This window comes from Meles meles, chromosome 5 (genome assembly GCF_922984935.1).
Source record: "Meles meles chromosome 5, mMelMel3.1 paternal haplotype, whole genome shotgun sequence".
In the NCBI taxonomy this organism is placed as follows: domain Eukaryota; kingdom Metazoa; phylum Chordata; class Mammalia; order Carnivora; family Mustelidae; genus Meles; species Meles meles.
The window spans coordinates 86,008,337-86,021,319 of NC_060070.1; the positions used below are offsets into that span (position 1 = coordinate 86,008,337).

The window sequence follows — 12,983 nt, forward strand, 5'->3', positions numbered from 1 at the left end:
CCAGTCCCCTCTTAGTAACAATCCTTTTTCTTTTAATAGGCAAGTTCGGCCCTTTTCGATTTACTGGATTAATTGATACATTTGATTGTAGTTCTGTTTTTAATATTTTCTTTAAAAGATTAATCTTGGGGCACCTGGATGGCTCAGTCGGTTAAGCGTCTGCCTTTGGCTTAGGTCATGATCCCAATCTAGCCCCACATCGGGCTCTCTGCTCAGCGGGGAGCCTGCTTCTCCCTCCCCTCTGCCTGCTGTTCTGCCTACTTGTGCTCTCTCTATCTGTCTGTCAAATAAATAAATCTTTAAAAAAAATAAATGAATGAATGAATGAATGAAAAATTTTTACCGTGGGGACTGTACTTGCTTTGGGAGGTGGGTGTGTATGTGTCTATGCTGATAATTGGGGAAATTTGTGTTTTTATTCTAGTGATTGCATCAGTAAGTATAATTTTATACCATATTTCTTGAGACATCTATTGACAGCTTACCATGATCAATGATGAAATTAGTATATTTCCTGCCCTTTCCTTCCCCTGCTTTTAGTTGATTATATTATTTCTCTTAGTTTTGTCTTATACCCTAAAACACACTTATGCCTCTATTACTTGAGCATTCAGCTTTTTAAAAATTTTTTTAATTTAAATTCAATTTAATTAACATATAGTGTATTATTAGCTTAAGAGGTGAAATTCGGTGATTCATCATTTGCATATGACATCCAGTGCTCATTACCTCACGTGCCCTCCCTCATGCCCATCACCCAGTCGCCCTATCCCCCAACCCACCTCCCTTGAGCTATCAGCTTTAAGTAGCTTTTGAGCTTTGTCAGTGAAAGCTGAGGAAATCAACATACTTATTCATCCTGTCCTATGTCTCATTTTCACCTTTGCCAATTATGTTGTTTTTACATTCTCTTTTCTAACCGTAAAGCCTCAAATTTAAGAGTTAGTCGTCAGACTAAATCTGCTCAATGCTCTGCACCAGTCCTTTTATTGTAGTTTCTCCATTTAGCTCATTGTTCATTGAAGTTTTCCTTCTAGCAGTTTCTTCAGTAAGGAGTCAAGGAAATCCTTCTTCCTGAGTTCTTACGTGTTCCAACATGTTTTTCTGTCACCTTTGTATTTGAGCAACAGTTTGGCTGGATACGGATATTGTATTCTCTAGTCACTCTTTTTTTTATTATTATTACTGTGACCTATTACATGGAACAACCATGCAGTATGTAACTTGATGAATAATCACAGAGGGGGCACCCCAGAAGCACACTTGTGTCTGTTCTCAATCACATGTCTCTCCTTCCCTCCAAAATAACCACATCCTTTTATGTCAATTGTTTCTTGCTTTATGATGTTACTACTATGGGTGCATCCCTAGAGGACAGAAATCCTTTTGTTGGTTTTTGAGGTGTATATAAGTAGAATCGTACAGTATTTACTCTTGTACTATTTGCTTGTTTTGCTCAACATGACATTTGGGAGATTCATGCACATTACGACTTGCAGCCCGACTTCGTATGTTTATGCTGCTGTATAATATTTGATGATACGAACATATTACAGTTTATTTTCTCTTGGACACTTGGCTATTTCTCGCTTTATGACAAAAGGAACTCTGATGCTATAAATAGTTTTATATATGCCTCCTGACACACACATGCATGTGTTTCTCTTAAGATACAAATTTGAGGGTAGCCCTCTCAACCTCTCTCCCTCTTTGGGAGCATTGCACTATCACTTTACCATTGTTCAATAAACCTTGTTTTGCTGCCCACCAAAAAAAAGGTATAGATTTGAGAATGAAAATACTGGGCCTCAGGGCATGCATATTTCATTCTTCCTGGATATGGCCAAAATGTTTTTGGAAGTGAGTCATATCACCTAATACCCCCACCAGCCGTGAGTGAGAGTCACTTGGGTCACCCTTCCCTTGGTATCTGGTGTTGCTTCACTGTCTTTGCTTCACTGTCCAAGTGAGCCTTTGGGGTAAGTGATGCTCCCATGTCAGATGAGAAAACAGGGTCAAAATAGTCATGTAATTTGTGCCAGTTTACAGAGGTGGTGGATGCCGGAGCTGGCATTCAAACTGTGCTCTCCCTAGCTCCAGAGCCTGTTACCTTTCCATGCTGCCTTCTTTACAGGTAGAACTTCCAGTGGTCAGGTGTGTAAGGCTCTGAGGCCCCAGTGGAAGATGAACGTTCTCCAGAGAGTTGATTGATTGATAGATTTTTTTTTTTTAAGTTTATTTAGGTAAGCAATCTGTGCATCCAATGTGGGGGTTGAATTCATGACCCTGAGATCAAGGGTCGCATGCTTTAGTGATGAGCCAGCCAGGTGCACCCTGAGACTTTTTTTTTTTTTTTTTAAGGTTACTATCCTTTGGCATGGATATGGTTGTTCTTGGAGGTAACCTGTTTTCTCAAAGTCCCTTCCGAATTTGTGACGCAGATGGTATTTACCCAACATGTTTTGCTTCCTGACAACTTGCTGCTTTCTTTTTTCTTGCTTTCAGCATCCAGCCCGTGTATGGAGCACAGCACCCACCTCTGGATCCTCGGCTCACCAAAAAGTAAGTCAAGATATTTTTCCATTCAGGCATATGCTTCTTTTAAAACTCCTGAACCTTCCCCTGCTTTTTTGCAATGACAGTTTCTGCTTTGATCTTTTCTAGCTTCTCCCCTGCTCTGTTTTGGATCAGAAGATAAGCAATCTTCTTACCTCTAAACAGTCTATTACTAAGTGGGAAACTAATTCACATCAGAGATTTTGTTTTCCTACATCGGAAGTGGGTATATGGAGGGTTTGGTGTTGGACTCTGTCATGGTGGAAGGATCTTTATTGATTAAATATGGTCCCCAAATTGGACGATTGATGACCTTCTTCTGTTTTCTGTGGTTCATTGCTTCTGAATATGTGTAGGTCTGCCACCTTTTCCTTACATTTTATGAGAACGAGGGCAAACAGAATGTAACTGGAAGGCTGGCATTCTTCAGGTCCTCTTTTTCTCTGACACCCTCAAAGAAACCCAACCATACAGTAGAGTTAAAAGCTCCCTGGAGGTTATTTCTCTAGTAAAATTCTAATGAATTATTTTCAAACACAGTAGAAATGCTGGTTAAATCCAAGATGTGTGGGTGTGTATTCCTACCCCCAATTATCACTTTATCACTCCGTTCTCTCATGGGCCATCATTCAGCCACAGTGAATTTAAATGAGGAGATGGGTCGTCTTCTCAGATTTTCTAAGAATTTTGGGTTCTATCTCTGAGTATGCTAATCTTAGAGATTTATTTCTAGGAAAGCTTAGTTTGTAGCAAAAGCTGGGTGATTTGAGAGGTATAGGAGACCTAGGTTTTCATCCTTTTGGGGTCTGTGTGTCTGTGTAATAATATCTACCTTTTCTCCCTTCACAGTCAAGGAAGGAGTAAAGATTATATTAAAATACTTTGGGGGCGCCTGAGTGGCTCAGTGGGTTAAGCCTCTGCCTTTGGCTCAGGTCATGATCTCAGGGTCCTGGGATTGAGCCCCGCAACAGGCTCTCTGCTCAGCGGGGAGCCTGCTTCCTCCTCTCTCTCTCTGCCTGCCTCTCTGTCTACTTGTGATCTCTCTCTCTGTCAAATGAATAAAAATAAATAAAATAAAATACTTTGAATACCCACAAAAATACTGTGTCAGATGTACATTATCAGTATTTTAATATTTAAAAAAGTAATTTAGCGGAATATGTGGTGAACTTTCTATAAGTGTATCAACTCTTTTTTAAAATTTTTTAATTTTTAAAAATTTTTATTTTTATTTATTTATTTGACAGAGAGAGAGATCACAAGTAGGCATAGAGGCAAGGCAGAGAGAGAGGGGGAAGCAGGCTCCCTGCTGAACAGAGAGCCTGATGCGGGGCTCGATCCCAGGACCCTGAGATCATGACCTGAGCTGAAGGCAGAGGCTTAACCCACTGAGCCACCCAGGCGCCTAACTCTTTTTTTTTTTTTTAAGATTTTATTTACTTTAGAGAGAAAGAACACGAGTGATTGGGAGGAGGGGCAGTGGGAGAGGCTGAGCAGGGAGCCCAGCGTGGGGCTCAACCCCAGGACCCTGGGATCATGACCCTAGCTGAAGGCAGACACTTACCCAACTGAGCCACCCAGGTGCCTCCCAAACTCATTCTTTTTGCAATTTAGCCAGTGTGTGGAAGGTACAGTCCTTTGAATTGCTGTGGAAGCGTGACTGCTGTTATTTTCTGTAATGCACAGTTTTTAATACCAGAAACCACTAGATGATAACCCCTTTGAGGGCAGGGACTTTGTTTTATTCACCACTCTGCCGTTAGTACCTAGAACAGCATGTGGCACCTAGTAGGCACTGAGTAAACATTTCTGGAATGAAGTAGTGAAATCACTGCATTTACTTAGTTCATGGGCTTTACTTCAGTGCCTCTAGTTCATACCTTGCTATTCTTGGGGGCGGGGTAGGGGAGCATGTTTTCTGTGACATTCCCATTAAGTGGAATGGATCCTGTTTCTTGGTTTTACCAGTAATAGACTATCTAGTCTGTTGGCCAAAGAAGCAGGCATGACTCAACAGTCTCCCTGCCCCTGCTGCTTCTTGCTCAAGAACCATAATTTTATTCAGCTATTGAGAAACATACGTAAAGTATCCATATTAGTTGAAGCCTTCTATAATAATTTCTTGGTAATCCCAGTGACTGTCCTACTGTGGGCTCATCTCATTGGTTCTAGCCAGTGAGGTATAAAAGAAAGTCTCCTGAAGGAAGGTACTGGGAAGGATTTTCTTGTTCGACCAGAGAGATCATTTTGTGAAGAGAGCCTCTTCTTGTCTCCACTCACGTTTCCTGCTTTCCAGTGTGGTAGTGGGAAAATGAGATGCTGAAAGCTTCAGCAGCTACCTTGTAATCTGAGGGACTGCCAAGAAACCCACAGAGACACCTGCCCAAGTGTCCTGACATCACGGTCTTGACAATTTCAGCATCGTAGTTGAGTGTTCCGTTCCTTGTAGCCAGTTCTGTTCATGTCCAGGATTTGTTGATCGGTAGTAGATCCATTCCAGCGTATTTTATAATGGGCTTTGATAAATACATAGCTAACCTAGAAATCAGTCTGTCCTCTCACTCATAAGACAGCAGAGTGTACTGTCCTGTTTTATGTTCTTGTCAGAGTCACCACACCGCGTGTGCATGTGTTACTGAGTTTTCCCTGGTTCTCTGTTGAGGCCAGGTCTTGAGGAATATTGCCATATCCCAGACTACCAAGACACATTTTCTCCACTTTTGTTTTCCCATCTATTAGTTATATAAAACCACCAATGTTCTCCCTGATCATTTAACGGAGTTGCAGTCAGACTTTCATTAGAAGTAATCACTTAGCTCTGTGATATGGGAGGAATGTAATTGTCACTGAATAAATTGCTTCCCCTTTTCATGCACACGGAGGTCTGTTATTAGTGGTCTGCAACATGGGACAGCATCTAGGTCTGCACGGACCATTTTACAATTCCAGATTGTTACTATAAAACATTTATCGCCCTTATTTTAGTACCTTTGTTGGGACATTTTTATTACTTTCTCCGCTACATCATTATCGTTCCACTCCAGACTGCCATTAATTACTGTGTGGTTAATCCTCATCACAGCGGAAGCCTTTACTCTGGCTCTTCAATCACCTAAACTACACAAGCCGAGTACACCATTCCTTGTCTGGATATAGTGACTTCAATTTGCCAAATTATTACCATTAGTGATCAGATTGCCTGCAGTAATTTTTTTTTTTTAAGATTTATTTATTTATTTATTTGACAGAGAGAAAGATCACAAGTAGGCAGATAGGCAGGCAGAGAGAGAGGAGGAAGCAGGCTCCCCGCGGAGCAGAGAGCCCGACGCGGGGCTCGATCCCAGGACCCTGAGATCGTGACCCGAGCCGAAGGCAGCGGCTTAATCCACTGAGCCACCCAGGCGCCCCTGCCTGCAGTAATTTTTACAGCTCAAATAAAACTAGTCTTACTGCAGAGTGGCCCCATTGGCCACTCGATGGTATGACAAGCTTCTAAATTTACTGTTTTCTGAATTGATGCTAGAATATGATAGGTCCTAGTTCCGAGTTACAAAACTAGTTCACAGGAAGCCATGCTAGTTATTTCGATGACTGGGTTGATTTGTATGTTACTGATTACCCCCCACTTGCTTCACTCCCCTTACCAGTGTCAGACATTATTTTCCTAAATAAACTCGTATCCTGTTTCTATTAAGCAAGCAACCCTATCAGCAAAACAGTGTAGTATCCATCAAATTACAGTGATTGATCCTTTGTTTCCTAACCAGTAGGACCTGCAGCCACTCTTGCTCAAAGTATCCTTTGGGGTTTGTGTTCCCAATTAACAAGTTACCATTCACCAAACAACTTAAGTTTCTCTCAGATGTGCTATTTGTTATGTTTTTCTGAGTTTCAGGGTCATGTGCCCTTTTTTTTTTTTTTAAGATTTTTATTTATTTACTTGACAGATGGAGATCACAAGCAGGCAGAGAGAGAGAGGAGGAAGCAGGCTCCCTGCTGAGCAGAGAGCCCCATGCGGGGCTTGATCCCAGGACCCTGGGATCATGACCTGAGCCGAAGGCAGAGGCTTTAACCCCCTGAGCCACCCAATTGGCCCTCATGTGCCCTTCTAGTTCCATGGTCTTGGGCAATTACTTGACCTCTCTGATCTTTAGTTTCCTCATCTATGAAATAGAAATAATAAGACTCATGTCAGAGTTGTTGTGAGGATTAAATGAGGTCTTTGCGAAAGTACCTTTAATTTTTTTTTTTTTTTTTTTTAGATTTTACCTTTATATAATGTCTACACCCAACATGGGACTTAAGCTTATGTCCCTGAGATCAAGACTTGCACACTCCACTGACTGAGCCAGGCAGGTGCCCTCAAAAGTGCTTTTATTTATTTATTTATTTTTTTAAGATTTTATTTATTTATTTCACAGACAGAGATCACAAGTAGGCAGAGAGGCAGACGGGGGTGGGGGCGGTAAGCAGGCTCTATGCTGAGCAGAGAGCTTGATCCTAGGACCCTGGGATCATGACCGGAGCCAAAGGCAGAGGCTTAACCCCCTGAGCCACCCAGGTGCCCCTATTTTTTTTTTAATTTTATTTTTTAAAATATTTTATTTATTTATTTATTTGACAGAGAGATAGGGAGAGAGCACAATAAGCAGAGCAGCAGGCAGAGGGAGAGAGAGAATCAGGCTCTTTGCTGATCAGGGAACCCAGTGCAGGGCTTGATTCCAGGACCCTGGAATCATGACCTGAGCCAAAGGCAGCCGCTTAACCAACTGAGCCACCCAGGCACCCCTCAAAAGTGCTTTTTAAATGATAATTTGGCATTCAGTTGTAAGGAGGTGTGATGAAGGTCTCTGTGAGAGGCCAACTGGGTTGTAAGTTTAATATAGATCTGTTTAAACAATCTTGGGTAAACTTTGAGCCACCCTAATGGTGCCTTGGGTTGGTTATAAATTTGGGGGAACCTTGTTAAAATGAGGCAACCTCTTATCCAGAGTTACCCTCAGCCAGCATTACCTGGATTGGTTTTCTGGTTGTGACTTACTGATGTCAAAAGGGAAGAGAGCGACTTCTCCAAGGACCGTATTCTTGGATGTGGCTTCTTCCCTTTCTGACCACCAACATACTCAGCCTGTTCTGTGTACACAGGAGGTGATTGCTACAAGACGAGAACATTGGGACTTTCAGCTGTGCACACTTGGGAAATTAAAGCTGTGGTGTTATGTACTCAGTTCCCTTGACAACTCCTCTACCCAGGCCACAGAGCTTACTAGACCTCTTTTTCTAGGTGGATTAGTTAAAAAGAGTGTATGCAGGCTCCCAGGTCAGGTGGACCTAGATTTGCTTATAACCTCAGTAAGCCACAGTTTCCTTATCTGCAAATGGAAATAGTAATGATAATAATAGTACTTCATAGCCTTACGAATGAGCTTTCATCAGAAAATGGGTGTATATAGTAGCACAGAACCTGGCACCCAGTAAATGGCCAATACATGTTAACTTTTGGGTATGTGTAAATTTATATTATCTCCTCCAGAGAGAAGAGAATGAATAAACATGAAAACACTTCAGCCCCATTGTTGCTGGTCTGTAGACTTTTTTGCTTTCTCTCAGTGGCAACCTAGGTACCTTTTCACTCTGACATGCCTCTTTGGTTCTGTGAGTTGGTTGTCACCAACCTTCTGTCCTCAGACTCCTACCCCTTTAGGAACCCCTTCACCCATGAAGGACTCTTCCTGAGGACAGAGCTGACTTTTTTAACTGGTTGGTTGAGTTTTGGGTTTTGTGGAATAGGTATCCCTAAAATGATTTCTCAAAATGGTCTGTTTGGAATTTCCGTTCTTCTGTCACAGGGAATGACATTCTTTCCTCCCTTCTTTGCTCTGTAGTGTGTTGCAGTATGTCCTTCCAATTTCTATTTGCAAAAGTCTTCATCTGAGAAAATTCCAATTCCTAATAGTTGACTTATACTGAATCTTCATCTGCTTCAAAAAATATAATGAAATACTTGAAATGCATAAAAAGGTGTAAAGAAAAATATAACACACCCTTATGTACACACCACTCAGATGATTTACATTCTTCATTCATATAGAAAGCCCAACGCTCCACACGGCCGTCTCTTGGTGTGGAGTTTTAACCCTGGCCAGAGTGTGCGAGTGCTTCAGCCGGTGTTCATTCAGCATCCAGCCAGTTTTTTTGCCAGAGTTAAAATTCAGCTTCTTGATTTAATGGCTTATTTTAAAAATCCTCAAAGTATCAGAAGAGTATTTAGGATGGGTGCCTGGCTGGCTCAGTCATTAGAGCATGCAACTCTTGATCTCGGGGTGGTGAGTTCAAGCCCCATGTTGGGCTTGGAGCCTACTTAAAAGGGGAGGGGGCATCCAAGTGGCTCAATCAGTTAGACATCTGACTCTTGATTTCTGCTCAGGTCATGATCTCGGGTTTTGAGATCAAGCCCTGTGGCGGGCTCCACGTTCAGCAAGGAGTCTGCTTGGGTTCTCTCTACCCCTCTCCCAACCTGTGCCCTGCAACAGGCACATGTGCATGCTTTTGCTCTCTCAAAAAAAATAATAGTTATAAGTATACAAATAAAAATAAAATAAAAAAGCAAGACACAGTATTTAGGAAACAGCCAGGAAAAAACAGTAGTGAACCTTGGTATCCAAACCACTCCATATCACTCTGTTGGGTTCATGATGTGCAATCTTGAGGTAAACATTGCCTCCAAAGAGGAAAACAACAATAACCATAGACTCCTATGCAGTTTTTTATCGATGCACTTCTGCCTGTTTGTTGTTCTCCTTTTAAAAAAAATTTTACTTATTTTTCGGACAGAGAGAGCGCATAAGCAGGGGAAGTGGAAGGCAGAGGGAGAGGGAGAAGCAGGTTCCCTGCTGAGCAGGAAGCCTGTCCCGATGGGGACTCCGTCCCAGGACCCTGGGATCATGAGCTGAGCCAAAGGCAGATGCTTAACCAACTGAGCCAGCCAGGCGACCCTTGCCTATTTGTTCTTGACAGGGGACCCTCTGAGGTGTGTACTGCACAGTGGGTCCTGCATCCCCCTCGACAAAGGAGAAGCGGGCATGGTGACAGGTCCTTAACATATAGCCTCACCAGGTCCGCAGAGGAGTAGTTTGCCTTTTCTGGCTCACGGATGGGTTTTTGACAGCATATATTCACAATGTGTTACTCCAGTTTTATTTTCTTTGATTTGAGCTCTTGTTCATTTCTGATTGTTCATTCAGTAAGTTTATAAGTACCCTTACTTTAGGGATTGCTGAAGGCCAACAATCTTATCCACTGATAAATAAAAATATTATGCTCACTGTAGGAAACATGAATAATTCAGAGGCCTATAAAAATGAAATCAAATATCACCTATAATTCCACAGCCTAGTGATAAGCACTGTTAACATTTTGATCTATTTTCTTACTGGTCTTTTCTGTGCATGTACTTTTCTCTTAATACAGAGATTACAAAAATATTTTTCGGTTCCAATTTTCACTTTATTGAGATCATTTTCTAGTGTTATTAAATAGCCTGTAAGATGTGCTTTTCAGGGGCATTATAACATTTCGTCTGGTGGCTGAACTGTGATTTATTTCATCATTTCCAATTTCTAGATGTTTATGTTGTTTTCAGTCTTTAGGCAGAAAAAGTAACACCATGATAAACTGCCTTAAAGCCTCTTTGACCCTCTGGTTATTTGTTAGTACCAGAGATTACAAACCATTTTAGGGCTTATGGTATGTATGTTGCCACGTTGTTTTCCAGAAGGCTGTACAGTATACCCCCCCACCCAATCCGGCAGTATCAGATGGTCAACACTGAGGAGAACTGCTCTTTAGAGCTTTGATACTGAGCAGGTGGAAATGGTATTTTGTTTCCGGGGTGCCTGGGTGGCTCAGTGGGTTAAGCCTCTGCCTTCGGCTCAGGTCATAATCTCAGGGTTCTGGGATTGAGCCCCACATCGGGCTCTCTGCTCAGCAGGGAGTCTGCTCCACTCCCCCGACTCCTGGCCTGCCTCTCTGCCTACTTGTGATCTCTGCCTGTCAAATAAATAAAATAAAAATCTTTAAAAATAAATAAATAAATAAATATTTTTTAAAAAAGAAGAAATATCCCAGCCATTTAGTCCCCTGGATCCAGAATAAGAGCCCGCAGATGTTAATGGGGAGACATAATGAGGAAAAGGTCAGGAAAGTAGTAATGGTCTGCATAACTCTTAGAACTAGGCTCTCTTTCATCAGTGAGCTAATGTGGTATTTCCCAAACTTTAGTTATGCACCATATTTATTATAGTTTTTCTGCCACAGTCTGTACTGTTATTTACCAAATGGATTTAAAGGAATGAAGTCTTTAAAAAACTCAATTAGATTTATATTTTATTATTTTTTTAAGGATTTTATCTTTTAAGTAATCACTACACCCAGTGCGGGGCTTGAACTCACAACCCAGAGATGAAGAGTCACATGATTCACTAAATGTGCCAGCCAGGTGTCCCAGATTTGTATTTTAAAGTAAACCCTATCACTTCTATAAATTAGAAGTAGAGAGCCAGTTATGTATCACTTGCCAAAAATGGAAAGTAACTTTAGAAAAATAAACACAGTAAAAAAACACAGTAAAAAACAAAACAGTCCTTTTTTTTTTTTTTTTTTTGTCAGAACACAAGCAGAGCAGCAGGCAGAGGGGGAAGCAGGCTTCCTACTGAGCAAGGAGCCTGATGCGGGACTTGATCCCAGGACCCTGGGATTGCGACCGGAGCTGAAGGCAGACCCTTAACTGACCGAGCCACCCAGCCATCCCCAAAAAATCTTATTAATAAAATTCTAAGCTATCTGAGGTTGCTTACAAATATGTGGACCCTGAGGCTGCCCTCTCTTTGTTAAAAAATAGTCTTCAAGACTGAGTAGCACCAAATGAGACCATCTCCTCTAGGCTAGCAGAAGGGCTTTAACAGAATAAAAAAAGAACAGCTTGTTCATTTGGAGCTCAGTGTTTAGTGCTGCATATGTACCTACCTAAAATTATCACTGGTTCTGCCAGTGGTTTCTTTTCTACTCTAAGCAATAGTTCAGGTTATGTTGCCATAAGAGATTAACTCTGGAATCTCAGTGGATTGACACAACAAAGGTTTCTTCCTTGCTCATGCTATGTGTCCCAAGTGGAGCTGAGTGGGGGGGGGGGGCAGGCCCTGTTTCTCGCAGCCACTCTGTTTCCCAGGTGAGGGAGGCACTGCCCTCTGCCCCCCCCCCAGCTCCAGCCGGTCACCACGGTAGAGGAAAGCTTACAGAGAGAACTCACACTTTTCTTGTCTGCTTCGGCTTGGCAGGGATTACCTCACTTCTCACCTCAGCACTTTGGCTGGAACTAGTCATCTGGCCTCCCCTCAGTGCGAGGGGGCTGGGAATCGTAGGGGAGCACGTGGGATATTTGGTGAGCATAGCGTCTTTGCTGCATCTGCCTTTGTAGCATCCTGCTGGTCCAGACGCATCTAGGTGAGGAGTGGGTGTGAGTGCTTTTTTGTTTGAGAAAGGAAAAGACCAGGTAGTTTGTCATACTGTTACTATTAAGCAAGTGGAGGTGGTCACATGTGTCCTGTGTCCGATCATTCCTTGGTGACGATGTCTCCTTTCTTAAAGCTTCATCAAAGAACGCTCCAAAGTCAACACAGTTCCGTTGAAGAATAAGAAGGCCTCCAGCTTCCATGAGTTTGCCCGGAACACCAGTGATGCTTGGGACATTGGTGATGACGAGGAAGAGGACTTTTCCTCCCCTTCTTTCCAAACTCTGAACTCAAAAGTTGCTCTGGCAACTGCAGCCCAAGTCCTGGAAAACCACAGCAAGCTGAGGGTGAAGCCAGAACGCTCCCAGTCAACAACATCCGATGTTCCCGCCAGCTACAAGGTCATCAAGTCCAGCAGTGACGCTCAGCTGTCCAGAAATTCCAGTAAGTCCATCCTTCCCCCCCTCCAGAGCTTCAGCCTTTTCAGCAGAATGCCTTTTAAATAAACAGATTTTCTGTAGGGCATCACTGAGATCTTTCATTGGCTGATAATCGTGAGAGCTTGAGCCCCTCAGACATCAGTGACCTAAGGGGTCATAGGCTGTACTTGCTTCTCCCACCTTGATGGCTCCCCGGGCCTTCAGTTCCCGACTCTCGGTGTTGCCTGCCATTCTCTTCTTCCTTTCCCAAACTTCTGCAGTTTGGTTGCTTCACATTGCTGTAGACGGGGTCAGGCTTAAGAATAAATGAACATATGTACAACTGCTCGTGGCCACAGACGTTTGGCACTGTTGGTTGGCCTCCTCAGCCCTGGGAGCAGTCACTAGCATAGGGCTGACATTTCCCTGTTCTCGGGGGACGGAGCAAGGTGGGCCTGAAGGCTCTGGGTCACAGCTCCCTGCCCATCGGGTTGGGTGG

The 12,983-nt window shown here is 42.7% G+C and overlaps 1 protein-coding gene across 3 annotated transcripts in view; it reads left to right on the forward strand.

Annotated features, from left to right (window-relative positions):
- The window catches only part of TBC1D22B (TBC1 domain family member 22B), a 74,642-nt gene that overhangs the window by 12,882 nt on the left and 48,777 nt on the right, over nt 1-12,983 (forward strand). For 2 of the 3 annotated variants that reach the window (XR_006818372.1, XM_046005832.1), the window contains exons 2-3: nt 2,506-2,562; nt 12,202-12,509. Coding sequence is in view for 2 of the 3 variants with exons in the window: in XM_046005832.1 (XP_045861788.1) it covers nt 2,506-2,562; nt 12,202-12,509 (365 nt within the window). In the remaining variant the exon portion in view is untranslated. The remainder of the gene's footprint in view (nt 1-2,505; nt 2,563-12,201; nt 12,510-12,983) is intronic. The other variant, XM_046005834.1, reaches the window with a different exon arrangement.